Here is a 24,622-nt window from a genome sequence, read left to right as displayed (position 1 = left end):
CACTACTTTTCTAAGAATTATAAAACCAAAATAAAGAGATTTGAAAAACTAATTTATAATACAATTATATACAAATTCTAAGCGACTAAATTAAGGATTCAACTGTTTCTGGATTTGAATACATAATTTGGATACCAGCTTCGAGTAAATTGTTCTAAAATGTTTCATTCAATTCCAACAAACTACTTTCTTCGTCACTGCAAGTTATTAATTATTTTCGTTCTTAACACATTTACGATGTGATACGATTTTGAAATAATTAGTCGTGAAATTACTCGTCCATGCATTCCGATAAGCAAGGAACGATAAATTTCCTTCGTAAGGAATCGTTGCGGTATTAAGACTACAAATTTTTCTCTCTAGCTGCTACTAATATCTTAAACTGGATTCCTAGGGGAATGACCATGAACTGTGGTACAGACACAACGATAGTCCTAATAAATAACCATAAAAAGGAACTCTTCTGGATAGAACCAATGACGAGATAGATAGCGTCTAGTCGGAAACAATCGCGACAAAACGAGGCAAAGCGACCGCTTTGCTTTAACTTGGTTTCGTAGCTTTTCCTTTGGTGTAGGTTAACATACTTCGCGGAAATCGAGTTCGGTTATTAGTTCGTAAAGATAAAAGCGGAGATCGGATGGGACCCACGATGGCGCTTGGTAGCGAAAGCGAACGAGATAAGGCCCTGACCTTAGGTCGATCGATAAGAATCCCTATAAATTCAGATTTTTACTGCTCCAGCTTTAGACTTTTATTTCTTCGAAGGAGTATCTACTATTAATCTATCGTTCGGAATCCTCATTGGTCTAGAGAACTATCGATCGGAAGAGATAACGTCACGGCCGAGTGCCTCGTGTCAGCCGACTGTACGATTCGATTCAATTAACCAATCGACCTATCCTGTGTACAATGACTGCACACGTTGCGACGATGAATTTATTCGAAAGCCGTTTAAATGCTAGTGTCGCGTGACTGCTCTCGTTTCCAATCGTTAACGATAAATTTTATTATACTCGATCGATCCATGAATAAGACTTCCAATTCTACATGCCTTTCACTAGTTTATCATCTTAGTTAGCATATACATGTTGCTGATACGCTTCGACTGCGATTATTATTCTTTCAATGGACACATTGATTTACTAAACCGTAAATGTAGATCGACTATTAGCGTAACAGCTAAAATTATTGTCTCCACGATATGATATGACATTACAAATAAGAAGTTAAAGATTTATTTAGGTCTGGTTTTAAGAAACTATTGACTAGTAGATTGCAGGTGTCTACGCAAAGTCGCAGTATCTACTCATATCCTTATGAATACAATTAAAGGAATAGAACAATTTGTATACCAAATGCAACTTGAAGCGAATAAGTAAATAGAGAAAATTTCTATATAGTAAATTCGATGTAATCAAAGTTATCAAATAGAAGAAAATCATTGTACCAAATTCAACTTAATTTAGTTTAATTTGTGATTTAAAAACTAAATGAAATTAAATATGGCATAAAGACTTTTCTTAATTATATGCTCACTACTCTATTCAGGTGTAATAAATTTATCGTTTCTCACACGATAAAATGAAAAGAAGATTCGTAGAATGAGTCGAATGTTTAAAGTGTAAGACAATTGATCTTCTGGCAAAGTAGCATGATTCATTAAAATCTTACTTACGGTAAGGGGCATTATGATCATCGCGTCCCAGGGCCTTGATCGTGCGGCCAGTTACGGTAACATTGCCGCTGCTGCAAGTCGAATAGAGACTCACGGAGCGCACCATCGCCGGCACCGCCCCGCACATCACCACCTGCAACCGACAAACAATTTTGTACCGGTCTAAATCTCTGCAAAACCAATCGTAAATTATAACGAGTACGTTATTGGAATTCTTATCCATCCTAATAAAGAAAACTCATGAAGAAGTTACACGTTCGAACCGACAAAAGAAATCACACATTTCTATTTAGAAATATAAAACTTTATTAACCAATTCGATGGAAGTAAAAACCAATAATTAATTCTTACTAAGAAATAATGTCCGAATATTATTTCATATATTGGTAACATAATTGTAAGCAACTTTACTACAGTATAAATTTCGTTTTTATATTTATGTATATAAATGTAAGTAGAAGGTTCATTAAATTCTTAGAACAACTTCGTCATACATACTCCTCATCTCTATTTTATATGTACAGGATATGTCAAAGAAGTTGTCGCAGCATTATTTAAAAAAGAATAAAGAAATCATTTATAGAATAATCATTTTATTAAATATTTTTGCGTCATTCTTTTCTGTCATAAAAGAAACAAAGAACTTTGTTAATCGTCTAGAGAATTACAATATTTGAAATATAATTGTTGCGTATTTGCGTCAATTTGAAATTGTCCAAATACTTGTAAACGGTAGTGAATGTAAATCGGTGTATTATCGCAAGATTGAGCATCGCTACTTGTTATTCAAGAAGTGATAATGGCAGCAGCGTCGTTAAAATAGACAATCAATTTTTAGTACATATTTTGAAAAGGATAAAATAACAGACAGGAATTTACAAAGGATGTTTCCAGTTCGACGACCGAACATGAAAACGTTAAAGACGTCGCAATTCCTTCACGACTGCGGGCAAGAACATTTTTACGACAGATTCACATATCATGGCATCGAATCATTCGTTGAGTCGTTCACGCGGAACCTTTTTGCGGTTCATTCGTGAGAATAAAAATGCACAAGGCATCGAAGAAAGACAGAGGAACGTCGTTACAGCAGAGACCACAAAAGATGAATACCGACAAGATTTGTTAACGAGCGAACACGAGCTGTCCATTAATGGTCGTAGAATCTGACACTTCTTTTATTCCAGGAATGGCGCCGTAACAACGTTATGATGGCAAGACTACAGATCTTGTCAGGTCAAGTAGGTGCTTTGTACAGTTAAAGTATCATAAAGTACTTCTCTTTTGGCCTAAATATAAAAATAATGTTAATTACGTAAAATGGTATACTTAATTCTCACAATACGTTGGCTTAAATTCCTATCTGTATATATGCATATTTTATAAAGTAGAAAATATCTCTGAATGATTATTTCGTGATATTTATTGCAAATAAATTTACATGCATATTATCTTTCGGTTAACTTGTGAAAAAGGTATCTCATCAGAAATTTTAATGGAGCCGACTTAAATCTCTTCGTTGACACACGCGTATAAACGACGAGAGACGTAAAAAACTCCTGAGCGTAATAAAAAATATTAATTTATGATTATACATGCTAATCTGTTAAAATTAGTCAATAACTTTTACATATTACCCGAACCTTACGATGAGAAGTTATACTGTTTCAATTTCTCTTGGAAACTGACCACGGTTGAAAGTATGGATAAGACTAACCACTATAAACCCGTTGCTTTCGTATCTTTTAAACGTTAAACATACGGCTGTGGTTAACAGTTTTTCTAACAACGAGGTTGCTGCACGCGACCATTGCATTTTCACGTAGCCGCAATGCAGTATTATATATTCTAACGATAAACTCTCAATTTTCTAGTTAATTCCACGTCACCATTACGACGAACGTATGTTGTATTGCGGTTGTTGTAAAAGTCTCTCAAGAATTACGCGAGGGAACAATTCTAAACGCAAATGAAACGTCTTGGCAATTTTACGCGTTGGTTGTTCATTAAATTCTCACATAACTGTTGCATCGTCGAGGTTATAGTTATTCATTTGTATTAATTTCGATTTACTCGAGAACGATTTCACTAAGAAATATCTAAATTTATCGACGCATACTCGTTTAATTACTTATTGGACAAACCATTTATCGCGCTACTCGCAACCGCTACTGGAGACACATAAACTTCGTTTAAATTCGATTCTGTCCATAACAATTCTATCGTAGCTATCGTCCTGTATCGTTCTTGATGTCTTTTATCGATCGTAGATCATAATTCGCGCTAAAACAGAATGTGCAACGTTCGTTTCTCACACAATTGAAGTTATTATATTTAAGTTACATATTGATTTACTATACTACTTAATAATGAAGTAGGAAAAATTGAAGCACGTTAGTGAAATATGATTCATTCGATAGGTAATAGGAAACAATTCAATAAATTTTAATTAACTTATGATCTCCCATATTTATAGATAACCGTCGTATTCACGTGTGTTACGTTTGCCGTACTGAATCGTTGTAATTTTAAGTAATAAAAAATGCATATTCTAATAAATTATAAAAAACAAAGTTTCAGTCGGTATCGTTTTAAAATAATTATAAAGAGAAACATTAATTAGTCAGGAGATAGGAAATCACTTTTGGAAGATTATTTCGATAATTATTCGGTTCGTTCACGTTTTATCGAAAGCCATTAATCGTTCTCGACTAGCTCAATTAACGATGCAATCAAGTTTATCGAAGTTAACGTACACGAAAGCTTGAACTAACGATAGTAAGCTTCGAAGTTGAAGTAATGGACGAAGTTCAAGTACGGAAGCTGGAACATAGAAACGTCGAAAGAAAAGTTTACTGCATACTTTAACGTACTACTCGAACTTAGAAAGAGACCATTAAAACGAGAATAGATGTAGATAGCCTCGTTTCGTGCGAAATGGGAACCCAAATTGCAAGGTAAATACTTTTACGTGTTCCGGCTAAAAAATGTGCAAGGCGTTGAATCGTATAGTTCGACGGTTTATACAAGGACGAACACTCAATCATGCACGACATTCAATGAAAAAAGAAATTGGAATCGACAAGGAGAACTGCAAATGACCATAAATTGACTTCTTCGAAGGCGTACCACTGATTACATACAGTCACTTGCAAAAGTCCACGTACAATTTTTAAATCTGATATATTATAATAAAAATGTTAGCTCTAGCGTGATATTTATAGCATCAAAGTTTATATTATGTGAACAGGTATTTTAAAAATTAACAGAGTTTATTACACATATCAAAAGAACGTATTCAGGAAGAAGTATCAATTCCTTCCAGGAAATCCATTAATATACTGAGCAAATTCAAAATCATTTTGTGCTGATATTTACGTGTACGCGACTCCGTTAAAAAGTGAATCTCTAATTTGTCCATTTTTTCCTCAATAAATAAGGCAAATATAGAAAACTTGACGTGTATGTAGACTTTCGTAACGGACTGTAGAACCAATTATTAATCTGTAGTAGGCAAAATGCACGTGAACGTAATCATCGATTTTCAAAGTCCTAGAACGATTTTTAACATGCAATCCTGTCGAAACTCGACCTCTTCGTGCAACGAGTATCTCCAATCTGACCTAGTCACCGTTCATACACAAAGAGCTGGCACGTATCCGCTTTTGTATCCATCGAATAAGTATGCAAGTTTACGGATTCCGCACGAACGTGGCCAAAGCCCTCGTTCAAATTTTACACGGCTCGTTAGAGGCAACGTATCTGGGGCAGCAGTATTTCCCTTAAACTATGAACATAACGCGAAAACACTTCAGGCAGCTGGAATTCTTTTTTGAATGTAATTGTGGGGAACTGGAACGTTCGTATCTCTCCTGGATACATAGATAATACAAGAGATATATATCATTTGGGATTCGTATTTCCATCATGGATATTTTTATGCCTGGAATATTGATAGCTCTATTAATAATGTCATATTTCAAAGCGATTCTAGTGACGTAAGTTAATATCTAACGTCTTCTAGCATAAATGTAAAGTATAATTTTGTGTTGATTTATATATTTGTCTCTTTTATCGGATTGAAGTACAAGCGGACAAGTTTGTACAATTTTACGATAACATAATAAATGCGAGATTAATAATGAGAACAGTATAATTGCACAACGTAATTTAAGTTATTGACTATTAATATCTTTAATATTTGAATATATTCTTTTACGAATATCATAAATTTGCATTTTTTTAGTTTTTCAGTTAAATCAAGTTAACATGTAAATAAATGAAAAATATAGATTTGCGTGGTATATGAACTTTTCTACAGTTAATGTGCTTTCTGCTTCACAGTTATATCAAAAAAGTTTATTTTTTGTTCTCAGCAACGTTGTGAATGTTTGAGAGCATTTAACTCGAAGATTATGTCATTATTTATTAAAGAGTTATTTAAGATTATGTACACATAATAGTAGTTTAATGTAGAAAATGTCACTCACCATCAGGAGGCACAAAATCTTCGCTAAAACGGCAAGCTGTGGTAACCTGCAACAAAGAAGAACATTTACATTGATTATTGTTCTTTCTGCCTGAAACGCGAGATAAATAAAAACCATTTAATCTACGTGTGCTGAATATAAAGACATAAGTAAAGAGAAATGATTTCGCGACTGGCAGGCATTTGCTGTTGCTGTTACATTTTCAATATTTCAATTTGTGGCACGCAACCTAATCGTTCGCGATCTCCGTATGATTTATGGTATGCAAATAAATTTCGCGTAATTATGGAGTAGAATCCTAACCGACGGAGGTTACTATTAGTAGCAGTACAAATTGAAAGCATAGGAAGCCGTGGATCGTTTCTGACAGATAAGGAAAACGTATATGAGAAAATTAGCGGTGGAACCAAATTACGTCGAACAGATTGTAGCCTGTGTAAGATTCTGTATTCTTTCCAAAATAAATAATATTTCTTCAGATGACAGAGTTACTGCCATTATATTGTTTCGCGTCATTTTTCTTCTTTAGTTTGTGTTTAACAAAAAATATATTGTATCTTTTACAATAAATTATTATCGCAGCTAATCAGATTAGAAGTTTCCGTAAATGTTTTCTTTTAAAGTGCCAATGATTTCCGGACTGGAGAGATTGTAAATTTCTCAACTGGAAGAATATTTATTTTCTCAACAGATAGTTCTAAACAATTGTAATTATATCTTGTACATGATAAAAAAAGATTGTAGCATATCACATATTGCTTGTGAAAGCTGTATAATTATTCTCCTTGTTTCCACGCTTGTTCTGATAATATCAGAATGAAAATGATAACCATCGTATCTCCATACTTATACTTTATTTAATAAAATCTAGAAATAAGAAAATAAATAGCGATGGTATGTGCAATTATTTAGACGAATTTGGAGCTTGAAGGATAAATGAAATTAGAATCGTAGAAAATACCGAAGAAAAATATAATATGTAAAAACAGTCATTACATTATTATTAAACTACGGATATTTATGCGCTTATAGGAAATTACAAAAATATACTGATTACACGTAATAACTTTTATACCTATCATTCTCGACATTTCGTCTACTTGTACGTAAATCTGAAGAACAGAGTAAACATACGATCACCCGGAAGCTATAATTTCGCATCAACGGTCGCGTTATCGTTTTATATAGTGAAGAAGTTGATTTCACTTTCCACGGTCTATAAACTTTCTCATTGATCATTGTCCTGAAAAATTCTGCATTCGCAACAGCCTCGTTAGTTCTGCTATTCAATCAAAACACCGTAGCAACATTGTTACCTTTATCCTATCAATGTCGTGGGTTTGTGAATTACGAAAATAGGAAATCGGGAAACGTGGATATTAAAAGTAACGGCGAAGAGCGCCACGGGTTGTAAATAATAACCCAGTTGCGTACGAGATACATGTGGTGAGCCGCTGCAACTCGTTGCGTAATGTGAATGCATCTCGTGTTACAGAACACAGGTGACCAGCAACACCGGCGCGCGGCAGCAATGACGTCGCGAACGTTCATTACCCGTTCACTTTAATTCTCCTGGGTTATTGGCTCGCCGATGGAGCCGCGGGGTGGACCAAACCGTTCCTTTCGTTCGCATCATCCCGCCTACCTCGTTCGAATGCGCTGCGATGCACTGCCGAGGAATTCCGTTTGCCGCGCCAATGCTCTTAAACCGTTTACTTTATTTTGCCCACGTCAACTGAATCTTCGTAGAAAACGATAGTAAACCCTTCTATCGAACTGTCTGGGAACTGTTACTTCTCGACACGATGTAATTTCATTTTCTCGGAAACTTAGATACTTTTCGATTGTGTTCACTAGCGTGTAAGAGAGAAACGCGGCGGTGTTGTTATTTGTGCATTACGAGATTGGAAATTGCTCGCTGGTTTTTGTCAAAAACTTGTAAATTCATTTTGGATGAAGATAAATGAGATGCGCGATTCTGACTGCTAGGTTTTTCGTTATATATCTTGACTGTTTTTTTTTTTTTTCGTTTTGGTGATTCGTAAATTAGAATTAAAAAATGAATTTGATATTCTTAAATACGTATAATCGATCAGATTTTTATAAATAAGAATTATTCGAATCGATATTCATATCTTTTTAATTCTAATATCATTGAAGTTGAAATTACTGAATTTGACAACGATACTTTGGTATCTGCTTTGTATCATGAACAATTTTATACATAGTACTATTTTTTATTTTCAACTGCGTCATGATATGTCTGATTTCTATTTCTTTTTTGTATAATGTAGGATTTGAAAATAGTTCCCTTGCACTTTCGAGCGTTACAAATATAGGATGGGTTCCAAATTTCTATTTATAGTAATAATTACATAATAATAATTACATATAAAATTAAGTTGAATTTGACATGAACACTGTATACTATAAAAATTTGTTATAGAAAAATTGCTATCAGAATTGCACATGTCATTTATCATTATCTAAAATTAATTTATAGCTTTGGCAACATATACAGTCTATGCTATATTTAATAAACATTTGATCGTTACAAAAAAAAGTTACGATTACGATCTTGTCATACATTATTCATAATATTTTGACACGCTTCACCAAAAAAATAAGCTCTGTTTTTAAATATAATAATATCTTTGAATGCAATGCACAATATTTTACAGCGTATGACAATGTCAACTTCAAAAGCTTTATATCATACGGAATGTAATTGAAAAACATTATACATTTACATATATAAATACGTATTTATTGAGACTCTTTGCATTGAGACAAAGAAGATACACGGTTCGATTGTAGCATAAAATTTATGCGATGCTTTCATGCATTTATCATCGAGCATTCGGAACGATATACATACATCAAGTTATAATGTGCAGTGTGGTATAGCAAATGTTGTCGACTCAAGTTTCGTGGTTTAATTGCACTACCACCATCACTGCGGAAATTGTACGAGTAGCTCATCGAATATAAAATGTGCGTTTCATACACAAACGTCGAAAATGAATTAGAGTTATGGAAAATCATGAAGATATATTGAACGCATTTTTAAAATACGATGAATATAATGATATATATAAATGAATGATGCATCAAAAATGTGCAGAAACGGTAACATGTACATAATGGCATCCTTATTGTCGAATAATACATACGACAGCAAAACAGAAATCGATTCAAAGAATGAAAATAAAAGTGACGAAAATTTGAAGCCAAACGAAATTCCTCCACTTACGAAATTCGTACTTTATAAATTCAATTGTCAATGGAAGAAAACGATGTTTCGTTCTAAGTATGAATGAATATGATATGAATGAACATTGAAGACTAACGATCATGTTTGCATTGCTCTTTGAAATTTCCATAGTCTACATAATTTCTAAAAGTCACAACGACTCCCTACAATTTTATATTACGAATTATTCATGTAACAATGATATTTTTCGAACTTACACATTGTATACTGCTCATTCTCTATTTGAAATATCTGTAAGTTTTCTATTTATCGTGATATTGGCTCGCATAATTGTAAAGCTAGCCATGGTAACGTTTCGCTGACAGCGCAGGTTAACCATCTTGTTAACGGCCATGGATCAAGATGAATAGAAGAATATATTTTACTATACTTTGGTACGATGGTATCTGTCACATTGTAAGGTGTGGGATGCGTTAATATTGAAATTTCTTACCAGTCATTACGTAACGGAGAAAATGTTAAAACCGCGGTGTTTCATTGGTAGACACGAGGAAGGAGGGAAAGGATGTTAAGAAGGAAAATTTCTAACAGCGTAGACTATGTGGCACCAGTTGCAATAAACAGCAGCATGCTCTCCGTGAAAAATCCAGTATTTCCAGTATTTCTAGTATTGACGAGAAGGAGTCACCGAGGCCGAACGCAAAGGTGGGTCTTCAGGGCGATTCCGCCATTACGAAGACTTCCATGACGTACGTCACAAGATTCAAAGCATGCATTTAAGTACTTTTGTTCGATAATATTTCAATAACGCCTTCGATCTCTAATTATTTGTACATTTTTTCCCCACAAGAGTAATTTCCGTTTGCGATACCTATCAATTCATTATTAAATTATCGTATCAGAAAAACGGTTTTAAAAGTTGTTTATAATTTTTAATTGTAGTATTTTCAAGATCATTTATTTCTAATTATAATTTGAAAACTCAGCTGTCGGATTTTTAAAATAAATTTTCAGTTAAAAAAATGTAAAGTGATATATGATTTAAATTTAATTTTGATATATATCATTAATAAGTATGTGAGAGATTTTACTGAAAATATATATGTATCTCGTATGTTGCAATATTTCTGTCTTAATTTTTTTAGAAATTCAATACAATTACAATTCTATTTAATTACAATTACAACGTATAAACATGATAAACTCTTGTCCATATCAAATTCTTATATAGTTTCGTGTAACTAATATATTTTACAAAAACAGGTTATTAGCCATACAAAAGGGATTATTAATCCGACAGAAGTAATGTTTGGTTACGGACAATATTTCCTACCTTACTTGAATAGGTCGTTAAATCTGTCATAACTCACCAAATCGCCTTAAACATATCTGCGCGTCACCACTCTGAAGTGTCATCTCAATCCATGCACTAAGTAAGAAGAATCGTGACACTGATCCGACTCAAAGACTGAATTATTTTCTTTTAATCGTCTATTCAAGAGATCACTGATCATCTAACTTTTTATTAGATTTATGAAGAAGCTGACACGATTTACGACCAATAAATTTCACACACAGTAGAATACGTTCGTCCGGTTAATGACACACTAAACGTTTATTGTTAAACGTTTCGGAATGCTTTTAATCGGAAATCCTAAAAAAGCACGACAACAGTACGTCACTCGACAAATCTTCGTAAAGTCACAGATATTGAATGCTCGCGCAACTGATTCATAAAAGGTATTATAAATTCGGCGACGTTTAAACGAATTCTTCTATAAGTGCTAACGTATCGAGATTCCCTATGAATTTGCCCGGATTAATCGGGATTATGTCATATCGATGTCAATCGTCTCGTAAATGCTGACGTAATGAACAAACGCTGAAAATGGTTTGAGGTAAAACTGTTCGTATCTTTGGGTAAAACTGTTCCTATCGTTGCTAAACAAGTGGTTGACTGTTCTTCTTTACAAGATTAAATCGAATGGACTAGGTCACCAAATTTTGCAACAATGACTAGAATCGACAGTTACGACTAGAACATTGAAAAGTCACTTCGTAGTAACTTAGTCAAGGATGATCGAGGACGAATTATTAAAAGTCGAATTCGAAAGAAAATTTATGCACACGTTACGAATCACTTGCGTTTAGTTGTACGTATCACTTTTAGTTTCGTTCCGTGTATCGCGCAGGAACTTTGACTAGACTTAGACGATTGCGATTCAGGATCCGGAAAAGAGACACAAGTCGGTTGCGCGGTTTGCTGTCACCGACGCGAGATCAGCACGATGAATGCTGCCGAGGGTACAATCCGGCATGACATCCTCGGCCACGTGGGGACTCATCTAAAGGGGGATTTTAGTGGGGATATTTGTCGCCTGCCGCGTGAAAAACTGCCAACACTTGAATAGGCCCCGACTCGTCGATGAAAAACGCGGCTACCGACCCGACGCCGATGGCTCTCAGCTGGACACCGCCTGTCGGCTAAATGCCCCGCGTCGATGTCGTGGATGACGATTCTTTCATCCATCCTGACAAACAGCGTCGTCTTGGTGGTCATTCTTCTGAGACGATGTTCCTCGCCCCGACGTTACTTAATGAACTTTGCCAGGATAACACGTGAATTGAATATACGTTGCATCTATACGAGGATATCGATAATGCATGTAGAATTTGATGTTTGGTGTCATCCTTAACGTTACAAAAGAGTTAAAGATTGTTAGTTAAATTGTAAAAAAAAAGAAGAACAATTTTGCTCATTGCCAAATGGCTGAGTAATTAGGTACCAATTTTCAATTTCAAATTAATTATCATCATTCCATATCGATAACCAAGAGAAAAATATGCGTTACGCGAACAAATTCCTTAAATTATTTTAAAATTAGCAAAATCTTCCGTATCGATGCTTTCATATCATGCCCTCCAACAGCACATATTTTCCACGTGACAAATTGATCACTTCGAAGGTTTCTATCGTTATGGAAAACCGAAGAAAAACACGGACGTCTCCATTGAAGAAACCATCAAATTTACTGCCTTCCTAGTGACCCGAGCACGAGCCGGCTTGTATGAATGCCCCGCCAAACATTCGATCTACGAAAAAGTCACCTGGTGTTGCGTCGACAATGGCAAACCCGGGAATATTTCTTAAATAAGCGTGGTAAGTTGCGACAAATCATGCGTGTCAATGAATTTCCGACGGCACCGGTAAATTGTCGTGACCGATCTTTACGCCACCGTATCGGCAGCGGTTCGTTTAACGTCGGCGAGTAATACGCGCGATCGAACGTCTATAAATTCCACTGCTAAAAGCCTACCACAAATCATTCTACAAACTCAATTTGTGACCCGATACGTATCATTGGCAATTTGCGTCTACGCGCAGAAACATGACAGATAAGTCAATTTTCGATTCCGTGACATTTGATCAATATGTGAATGTATTCAACCGACCGTAAAATTGGCCAGATAGCTAAGTTGAAATAATTTGCAACGAGATATTTTCAGGATATTGTTATTGCGAATATTCAGTGTTCTATTCGCTGGATGTTTCGTTCATTTGAATTTAATATGATATCTTAATACAGTATTTTAATTCGACAATATTTTAAGTTATTTTCTAATTTTGATTTGTATTATTTCGTATATGTCTGGAAAAATAATATGCATAACATGCAAGCATATTAACTTATCTAAAAGTCATATTACAGTAGAATTTCGTGACTCTGTAGCTGTATTTCCCAAAGGTAGTCTCGCGTTAACAGACTAACGCGTTATCGCTTGAACTTGTCATAGTAGTCGTAAAACCCTATCTCTTAGCTCAAATGGGACTTAATACCTTCGACACTCTTTACCGCTTTACCATAAAATGTTCCTGTCCACGATTGCTGCTTGTTGTATTGATTAGCATTTGAATATCACAGTATCGAGAAAGCAAGCAATATTTAGTACTTCGAAGCACTGGTAACACGCTAATTATAATTAAAAATAATTAGGCAATTATTATCTTCTATGAAGATTCATTTTAATTTAAATATTATATAGAATCTTCTTTCATAATTGAATTAATATTTAGCCCACTTTACACTTTTCCAAGTTACGAATTATCGCTAATAAAATCTTACATAACAGATAACAACTTTGATAATAAAATAACTGAAATTCCATCAGGAAATTTTAGTATAATAAATAAATTTTTCGTATAACAAAAGTATATAACCTATATCTTGTAAATTGCTGCTTTTGAATAGAGCAATTGGCAAATTATTACACGTCAACGGCATTACACATTCTACCTGCGATAGATAACACATAAATTCGTGTGTATCACTAAGATACAGGGATAACCACTGTTATGAGAGATGACTAATCTCATTATGTTACTAGATGACTTATTCCGAATTTATATGACATCAACTTTGTACGTATATATTACATCCACGAAGAGATCTTCGTCATTTTTCCACAAAAACTACACGTACACCAGATTCGTCTATCCAATTTCGTAACGTTCATTCGTCTAGTTCGCACGAAAACTCAATTTTCAGAAACGAACGAATTTTTCCACGAAAAATGAAAAATGCTGCCAACTCGTCCACTTTTTCACCAGAAGCGTCACGAAATTCATCATCGAGATCTTCCTTTTGCACGATAATTTACCACCTAATAATTTCAGTAAGTCGACAAGTTACAAGTTACAAGTTAGCAGATAACTTGTGATTTAATATAATAATAACTCCTATGGTATGTATTTTAGAAGCAAATTACACATTATCCGATTATAACGAAATATGATAAAATTGTGAAAAAAGAATCTGCAATCTGCAACTTCTAACTTCTCGATATATACTAATACTATTAGTTTGTAAATTATTATTGCACAAGAGGGCCGTACTAGTAACATAAGACGCCAGGTTGCGTAGAACTCAATCACGGAGGCTTTTTTCCGTGGCGCGTACGCGCGGCATGCAAATTATCTCGTTGATTGAACCAACCATTTTCCGTTGCACGACGAGAACACTCGTGACTGGAGACTGGTGGCAACGTGAAGTGGCAGATAGTAGCCGTCGACGTCGCCCGACGAACGGCTTACGTGGAACGGCTAAGGAGACGAGCAACGACTGAACGCATCCTGGAACGTTACATAGAGGACCGTCCTCGTGCGTCAAGTGTTCCACGGTCGAGAAGTCAACCTGGAGCAGACGGGAAAGAGAGAGGAATACGAGGAAAGAAGAGGAGAAGGAGAAGAAGATGAACAAGAAGAAGAGACACGCGAGAAGAGTACACGACGTGGTTTTTGCTACGAAGCCGCGACGTTCCGCCGGCGTCACATTCATTCTGACACGCTCCTCGTCACTCCCTTTTCTCTTTTTCTTCGATCACCGATAGAAAAACAACGATTCGATACCTATGATAATACAGGGAATGATATAACGTTAATATTTTAGCATATATTATTAATCTATTGGTTACATGGGAAATAATTTTCAATATTTCATATTTATTATTCAGTTAGAACGTAAATTCATCTTATTTTTATATTTATTAATTTGTTATAGTGTACGTGATATACGGTGTTTGTAAAATGTATTGTATTTGCGCGTCATTTTACTTAGTATAGTTTTTATCTATTTTATCATTGTTTTGCTTGGAGCAAAGGAACGATAACGAATAAAATTCATGACAAATGGTATCGGAGACCTCGGAGTGTTAATTTTGATCTTTCTGACTGCGAATGAAAACTCTGCTCGAATTCAGCAAGAAAGTTTTTTACAAGTTTAAGCGATCCAGGAAACAATTTCCTGTTATTTGACTGAACAAGAACCGATGCAAAAGGAAAACAAATAAATGAATGATAAAATATTTCTCCAAAAAAAGGAACGGAATTCATTTGTATAACTAGTATTAAAAAATGACGTAACTTTTGGTTTCCATCTGATATTAATTAAAATTCTAAATTCACAAAATTCACGCATTCGTTCGAAATATATGGAGGTGTTAGCTTCTCTTTTTCATTATCAACCATCATGTCGAAGATATTAAACCGTTTCGTAAGAATCTGAAATCTCAGAACTTTCACCGAATTCACAGTTTCAACACCTGCGATATCAAAGACCGTTTTGTTTCCCAAACAATCAAAGGCATAGTTTCATCGGCTATGTAATTCTCACGTGTCGCTTCTCTTAATCTACGGGTGTATATTTTTTCATGGCTGGTGTCACCAGAAATAGCCGGCGATGAATCACCGAGAAAACGGATCGCTTACCCTGTCGATCAAGCACCATCGAGTTGTTCCCCGCATTCCTGGCGTTTTACTTAGGTCTACTTAAAAGGGTTGGATAGCCCGAAGGCTCTTAGGGCGGATATCGTGTTCGAGAGATTCGTCCTCTCGGCTTGACCGGTTACGAACCAAAACTACTAAACAAGGTGCATCCTGCGGGATCATTCATTACTCGGCTCGTCTCGTTCGTTAAGCCGGTTAAGAAGCCTACGGTTAATTGAGTTTTAGGAATTCATTTCGTCGCCGATAACCTCTGCCGGTGGCCTTCTTCGTTCGCGTTCACCGTGACCAACGTCTGGGAATTTCGAACATGACAATATCTTTCGATAGGCCAGCGCCTAGCACTCTTCCCCATCGAAATCTAAACTTGAGTTTGTGGTTTACGTTCTATTAAAGCTTCTATGTGTATCTGTGCGTAACATACCGGTATTATACGTTATATAGTGGTGAGAATATATACACATACATAAATGAGAGTATTGTTTTTTCTTTTATTATTTACGTACAGTTAATCGAGTCTTATTAGTTGCAGTTTATGATTATAGATTACTGTACAATTTAGATTATTTTGATTATCAATAGCATATTTTTTATTTACTAGATTGTGGATTTATTCATATTTGTAAAAATGTGAATGCTTATGTTTATAGAAATATGAATTTATATGAATATCCTCAGTCTGGCTATTTAATTGCTTTAATAAATATATTTCATTTATGCACAAAAGGATATAAACAGGAAGGTAACGGTATAACTTTTGCAGAGTAAAATAATATGTGTTATTATGAATAGTTTTTCTGTTATTCACCTAGAAACAATGAAGTCAGTGTTATATCACTCATGTAACTAAAAAAAGTGGAGCAATTCGTGCAATGGCATATCGCTTGAACTCATTAGCCGGTTAGTGTGAATATGATTCATCTACGATTGCGACAAAGGGGCACGAAACGTCGCCAGATGACGTCAACGATTCAAGAACGTAAATACATGTCGATGTTAAGGAATTTCTGATCATTCACTATGTTTAATTCAACACATATCTTCATAGTTATATTTATGAATGCATTATATAACATGTTAAACGTATAGTTTGTATGTATCTGCTTATTCCATTCATAATATCCGTAATGATTGAGAATGACTGTGTAATCCCTATTATCAAGTAATAATTAGAATGAAATTCTATTATTAATATTATTTATTATTTAAAGCGTGGTTTCAATTTACTTTTATATCGTACAAGAAATTTTACGGATTTTTTAATTATCATTTTCGATAGCATGCATAACAATTTTTCGAAGAATTTTGTTAGACTAGTATTAATTTTTCGTAAAATACATATCTTGAGTCTCTGTTTTCCTGCAACACTATCTATTTCTTTGAATAATACGTAATACATAAACAGATAGACCTGTTATAAGTTCTAGTAAAAATTAACGATACAACAACGTGTCTGTGTCAAAGCAAACAAGGGAATTACAAGTAAAGGAATGAAAAACAAATGCTAGATATTAATTTCAGTAAACATGACCATATTTTCATGAATATGTTTCTCTTTCATTAGCTTTGAGTCGGTGTTCTTTGTGTTGGCACTCTGAGTATTTACAGAGAAAGATCTAAAATTATACGAAAATCCTTAGCAGACTAAGTGGTTCACTGATTTATTCACGCAAATGGAACGAAAGGGAATAATATGTCTCGAGGTAAACGCGATTCATCTCGTACATCGACCCCATTGTTTACTCCGAAGATCACGTAGAGCGTTTCGAAGGTATTCGTTAATATGCTACTCTTTCTTATCTGGAGGAAAGTAGACTCGCTTCTCAACGAATTAATCTATGTGTGACAGTGAATGAAGTACAAATAACCGAGGAGGAGAATGAACAATGCAAATGAAGCAAATACTACAAATTAAATAGTCTCTTACTCTGACTTACAAATTATCTATGTTTGTTTATAGATAACTGAAATTTATGATCTGCTGCTTAAGAAAATGTTATTACCATTAATTATTAAATATTATTAAATATTATCATTAATTTGTACACTTTGATCAAATTCAAATACAGTTACTACAAATTAACCGAATTGTCCAAATTAAGAATGATACATAATGTAAGTATATATTCCCGCTTTACTTGAACATAGTTCCTTCAATATCCTCCACATTCTAATTTTCATCCTTCAGAAACTTTTTGCCAAGAAATAAAAACTGTCAAATAGTCGTTATCGTATCAAACGTTTCATTGAATCTTCCCTTTCAACAGGAGAAACGCAATCTCCGTTCGCGCTTTCGCGGATATCTGGTTATTTATCGTGTCACGTAACATCGTGAATTTCATTGTGAACAGAAGCAACAATACCGTGCCAATCATCGAAACATTGTCCGCGGCTGAAAGTGGAAGCCGTTTACATCGGCCATGGTAAAAAGGAAGTTTTATCTCGGAAAGTATCGCCGTTCGTTCTGGCTCATCCGCGCGGGCATTTGTTGTTCGACCTGTAATCTCTAATGGACTCTATGGGCATTTAAATAACCATCTCGCCCACCCACCATCACTTAACTCTCTCCGTCTTTTCTCCGAACCCTCGCACTATCTGGACGCTTCGTACGCTCTGACGACACGAAGACAACTGCTCTTCTCCTGGCCTTTCCATTTTTTTACCGTTACGACCGGCCCAAACAACGTGGTTACCATTATTTGCCTTCGTCCTACGTGTCTTCACGAAATGTTCACACAATTGGCGAAAGACAGCCGTCGTTTCTCGAACCAACGTGTCTCTTTTCTTCTCTTTTTCTTTCTTTTTTCTTTTTCTTTCTCTTTTTTTATTTTTTTTTTTTTTTTTGTTTTCGAACGTCGAATCGACCAAAGGGGGAGAAGAAAAAACGACGAGGATTGGGTTGGATCGCGTGAACCGTAGGAAATCGAGCGACGCGACGCGACGTCGCGGATAGTTTCTTCGACAAAATCAATGTCGAGAAAGCCACAATTCCTTCTCGTACGTAATGTTCACGATGAGTCAGTGGAGTTAGTCATACGAAACTGGGAGCCGGCGAATCCGCACAAGAGCCGGTGCACTTTTAGGGCACTCTCCTGGCAACCCGAGCCAACGAACCAAACTTCGCTTGATTATCGATTCGACACTTAGCAAATTCTTCTGGAAAGAAAATTTAATCAGCGAGCTGATGGAGGATCGTCCTATGATTTTCGCCTGGGAAGCGTGTTTTGAAGGATTTTCATCTTAATGTTCTAGGATCTATGCTTCTGCTTGCAACTCTTATATATTATAATCGTGAATTCTAATTTGTTTGGATTCTTTATTGAAGTAGGTTTTACGAAGTATTTTTCGCAAAATATTATTCGGTGCAAATTGTAATAAAATACCAAGGACCAAAATGAATATAATTTCCAGTAAATCTTGCGTTTGCGATAGCTAATCCTTTCACAATGTAATAAAATAAAGAGTTCGATACAGTGATTATTTTAGGAATAATCTTGAAAATAATTATTTCTTTGTCATCGAAATCCCTTTTAGTTCTGACATCAGATTCGACGTTTAAAATCAACGTGTTTAATAGGCCTTGAGTTAAAGCAAACATTACATACTTCGCATGAAGATACTTTGTATAAATTTCTTACAACATTGCTATCTACATTTATTGATCAAAGAACGAAAATTTATTGATCATATCGTCGGATGTATACGGAATTGAATTTTATTTTTACGTAAAGGAACACCATATTCAAATTCAAATATCTTTAATGAGGAAATACGAAAGAAATTTATATCTTCGGATTGTTGGCACGTATGACCGATTATGTTCAGTTTTGTGCTCTAGGAAATGTCACACTCGAGTTGGAAAACTTTTGTTGAAAAAGATATGAAAGAGATGGTTAAAGATATTTATATCGATTGTCGAGTATTTCATTAAAGAGAACTACCTACATGTGTAATAAGATTGCTCCTACGTATTGTGTATTAATACGTGCTAAAAAAACGCACATCTTAAATTTCATACACCGGCAAAATATTATTTTCGGATCGCTTACGCGGTAAGAAAAGCATTCATGTGACGCGACGTAACGAACGTTTAAGGATTACCGATAACAGAAGCGTGGGAGTACGTGGAGATAAGCTCGCAAAGTGGACGATGGAATTTGTGTAATCATTTTTAGGAATTTCATGGAGATCGGTCGCGTGGAACGGAGCTCAAGAAGAAAAGGAGCGTTACGTGAATGACTTAACGCGCATCGTTCGATGCTGACGTTGCACAACGTGACCAATATGGCCGAATGTTTACTTACCCCAGAAAAGGGTTATGATATGGAATTGTTATCAGTCGTTCATCGATGTTGTTCTCGACAGTTCTTAGTCGTAAATGATAACTATTAATAATTTCATTCGGCAACACCCATCATTACGTTTCACAATATCTTACTCTCACACAGCCAATATTATCTTGCAACAATAACAGATACAATTATGTCAACTATATTTTAGAGAAATTAACAAATATTGAGATTTTACCGAAAATAACATTAATGAAAAATTCCCAAATATGTATATAATGTATAGATGTTTAAATGAAGTTGTAATGTACAGAGTGTTCCAGGAAGTTGAGGTCAAGCTTAAGGAGTATGTAGCAAATGCGCATCAGACAAGCAAACGAGACTTAATAAACATGAGTCCAAATATTATTAGTTTTGGAATTATAAAACGTTTTCAATTATAAGCCTAAAATAATGTAAAAAACTGCAATCTAACTTTTGAAAATCGTGTGTATTTAGATATGTATATTTATAATCAGAATCAATTCCTTTTTGCAACGTGTAATTTCATACATTATTAATTTACAAGTAAACGATAAAGATTCAAAACCAAAAATTAGCAGTTTCATGTAAAAGGATTAATTCGATACATTTTAAATTCTTCTTTTGTAATCAGATAATTTATGATATATAATGATAATTTGCTATGCATGTTTAAAAAGTACTTGTAGAAGGAAATAATCGATTACTCTGTTTGTTTCAAGTAATTATGTTATACTTACGTATCTATGCTTTTATTAAAAAATTAATTGTATATACATTATTAGAACCCAACTAGATTGAATAATTTAAAACTGGGCGTTACAATATAAAAAATATCGATTAAGGAGATAAGAGGAGTTTTAGCAATTACTAAAATCACGACTTTTAGAGATTTGCACGGTGTTAAGTGTATCGGAACAATTGAGAGCACAAAATCGATTTGAAAGTAGCGTGAAATGAAAGACCGAAACTACCGGGTTTTAATGACTTCATCGCAAGAAGCGCCGCCGATAACCACAAAATTCACTTATTGTCCTTCTTCGTTCTACTCTTCTCTAATTGCAATATAAAAATTAAGATGCTGTTTCGTAAAAAATACATCCTAATAGCGTTAAATATTAATTGTTATTCGCTTGTTTTCTCGAAACTACTTTTGCCCGAGCTACGATTAAATATGAATTGTTTCTATAACTCTGTGATGGATAATTTCTGTTAAAAAAGAACGTAATGTAGAGAGAAGATTTTAAAAATTACCAATAGCTAATAAACAAAAGGAATATTCGTTTCAAAAACATTGGCATTAACATTGAGATACATTATTTTTCAATGCACAATGACAATTAACATTCAAAATTCTACAGATATTAACACAGTCCATAAACATCTATATACAATTCATATAACTTGATCAAATTATAACACGCATTTAAGAGTCTACTTACTGTCCTTCATCTTTGATCGTTTTCCTTCCATAACCAATTTATGCGCACCATTTTAGACGTAATTAGCGGGTGATTTGCACTGAGTAACGATAGCGACAAGTCAAGAGAGGGAAAAAAAGAGAAATTGGAAGGCTGTTCTTAGAGTAGAACCAGTTCAGAGACGGATGTATGTAGTATGTGCGTCGAGTAAGGCGAACGGTCCTCTCTCGAAGCAGGAGGGACTTCGTCATGGCCGAGTGATATCCAATCAGGAAACACAGCCATCAAGAACGCGGTATCCAATTGGAGGTATCTACTATTGCTAATTACCGCTGATAGTCTTGATAGCTTAAGAATGATTTAACAGCGCCTAGGTGGTCTGATATAATATTTCCGTAATATTACAAATAATAACTATATCAAAGTATCGAATTATATTCTTGTATTGAATACTATCGTTGAACGTAACGATTGGAAAATACTAACGGTAATAATAATAATATTATGATTCTTTCCAATTAATAATAATTTAAACGAAGAAACTGTTATATCGATATGACGTAAAAAAGGTTATAGATATTTGTCTAATTTATATACTAAAGAATGAATTAGGAAACGACGTTGGTGGTCCAGCATACTTCTTAATTAGCTTTAGTAGCTCGAGGGTGCGTGGGTAGTCGAAACAGAAAAACAACCCTTTTGAGACCTTTTTATCGACTCGCAAACATGCCTTTATTCCCTAAGGGGATCTCGACAAGGCCCCATCTTCTTTGAATCACAAAAGAACACAATGAAACTCAAGTAACCAATTCAAGACACGAGACATTTTCAATATTTGAGTTATATAATTTCCCGAATTCTGTAAATAGATTTCACAATTTTTGTCAATTACAATACTTGTTTATTCGTGTGTAGAGAAAAAAAAAGTGCTAAAACACGATGTCTTTCTGTCATCTTATTAATTCCTTCACGGTATGTCAAAAATAGTTGACGATCAAGTCTCTTGAAAGCATTGCAAAGAGACTTTGTACTTGCTAATTGAGCCACATCGTCATCATCGAGATGGAAATTCCGCGTAAATAAAGAAACATCAATAAACGAGAAAAGAATTTTTTCTCAATAAAAACAGTTTGTCTCCGTATCGAAAAGTCCTGAACAGATCTTTTTGATGCAACGAATAAATTTGCCGCTTTTAAGTAAAATTTGTTGAATTCATTAAGATGCTATATCTAAAAGACGTACGTTCCACTGAAAATAGATATCATGCGCAAAATTATTAAATCGTTTTACTTCGTTCGTAAGGCAAGCTTCGAAAATGAATACAAGTAGATAACGGCCGCACTAGTCAGACGCACTAGCCAGACTTCGCCACTTTCACCGTTCTGTAACTTCGCTATTATAACTGTATATTGTACATATGAGAGGTGTATTTTGAAAATTCCTTATTCAAATAGTTGCGTGCGTCAGAACCTGTCTGAGGTAATACCAATTGCATAAATAATATTAAGAAACTTGTTAAATGCAAGATTGTACCTTTTTAAATGATTTGATGGTAAAATAACATTACAAGTAATATACTTACAGAATTTCTGAAGTTCTTAAGTGATAAGTACATTAAACGATTTTTATTTAGCTAACTTTTCAATATTAATGAAATCTGAAACTTCTCGTTTACAATATTTTACTCTATATGGAACAGTGTTATTATACTCGTACTTAAATATTTAAATAACAAGAAAAACAAAAACTACCCAATGTATGAAATATGTAAAAGGTTTTTTAAAAAGAAACAAACAGTTCAAAGTCACGAATTTTGCCGGTGTGAATTCGTTACATTCATTCTAGATAAAATAGCGATATTTTAACTGGCATAGTTCACATACACAGTTTTTGGAGGAGTTTGCAACTTACGTGCATTTTTATTCATATTTGTGAGCACAGTTACATGTTCTCATATTCTATCAAGCTAGTGTGCAAACTAGGTACCTACACAAATACCAGGAGTTGCTCGGTCGAGGTACTTTTGTTTTTACGACTTTACGAGCCGTATCGCCGATTGCTCCGTTTGTTCAGGTTCAACGATCGACACCGGGATTCCGAACACGGTTCATCGTCATCTTCAAGCTCGCAAGCACCGTCTCGTTCTAACCTTCGACCGAATTCACCCTCCTACGATCCTCGTTTCTTCTCTTCGGAAGCTCCCATCGCGTACGAGAAAACTTAAGCCATTAGAGACCTCGATTGGTTCTCTAGAACGGTCTATCTTCGAATCTTTTTTGCACAATCGACGAATTTACGAATGCACCGGTTTCGTAAGGAAGCCATGATATCTGACAAGATATTAGAATCGAATCGAGGAAACTGTGTGAAACGCCATTCATGATAAATGTGTCATTTCGATTTACTTTGCTCTTGCAATTTGATCTGGAACTGTTTAATGCTAACCTAGTTACAGTACCGGTACTGTAATCGATTTCTGATAACAGTATGTGGATTTTACCAAAAAATTTATACAAATTGATCATGATTTAATAATTAGAAACAACACTTGGATACTAACCTTTTTATAGAATTACAAGAAGATAACGTTGACCGACTTAAAGGTACTTCAAAAATGAAAGAATCTGAAGACAAAAAATTTGTCCATTATATTACAAAATAGTCCTATAATGTTTAACAATTTACTCAATTTATATTCTTATTCAAAAGTTTTAATACTAACGTTTGATAATTTTCAATAAAATGGTCGAAAACAAATGGTCCTCTATCGTATAAAAACAAAGTTGTTCAATTATCTTACCATTGTTCCTAATAACCAAAATTCTACGTTGAATTATAAATGATCACGATGAAAGCACTATTTAAACAATAGTTAAAGCGTTCAAAGGGGATGTACGTAAAATGTTTACCAACCCTCGTATAATTCTACACGAAGCTCCCTATTAAGTAGACTAATCCGAAAATCCTGGGGTATCGACAAATTTGTACGTACATGGTCGAACCTTGTCCGAGCTTTCGCATGCTATATCCCGGATATATATGCGAGTAGTTGTACAAGCGTATCGGTACACACCCTCCGATAACCGCAAACATTGTGTCATTGTCACGAGAGCACGCGTAGTATCGCGTGTAGGCAGACGCCAGCCAGTCCGCGCGATGAATTATACATCGTGAATGTTTTCGGGCTCGAAATTTGCATCGGCCGAACGGCTACCGCCTGCTATTCTTA

The 24,622-nt window shown here is 34.8% G+C and overlaps 1 protein-coding gene across 3 annotated transcripts in view; it reads right to left on the bottom strand.

Moving 5' to 3' along the window:
- Positions 1-24,622, bottom strand: part of LOC139988023 (fibroblast growth factor 18) — a 126,168-nt gene that overhangs the window by 12,541 nt on the left and 89,005 nt on the right. For all 3 annotated transcript variants that reach the window (XM_072004942.1, XM_072004941.1, XM_072004943.1), the window contains exons 2-3: positions 6,169-6,214; positions 1,679-1,811 (exon numbers count right to left, since the gene is read on the bottom strand). In XM_072004942.1, coding sequence (XP_071861043.1) covers positions 1,679-1,811; positions 6,169-6,214 — 179 coding nt within the window. The remainder of the gene's footprint in view (positions 1-1,678; positions 1,812-6,168; positions 6,215-24,622) is intronic.

Source organism: Bombus fervidus, chromosome 6 (assembly GCF_041682495.2).
Source record: "Bombus fervidus isolate BK054 chromosome 6, iyBomFerv1, whole genome shotgun sequence".
NCBI lineage: Eukaryota > Metazoa > Arthropoda > Insecta > Hymenoptera > Apidae > Bombus > Bombus fervidus.
Note: the sequence above shows the minus strand (reverse complement) of the source record. Positions and strands in the feature narration are given on the sequence as shown.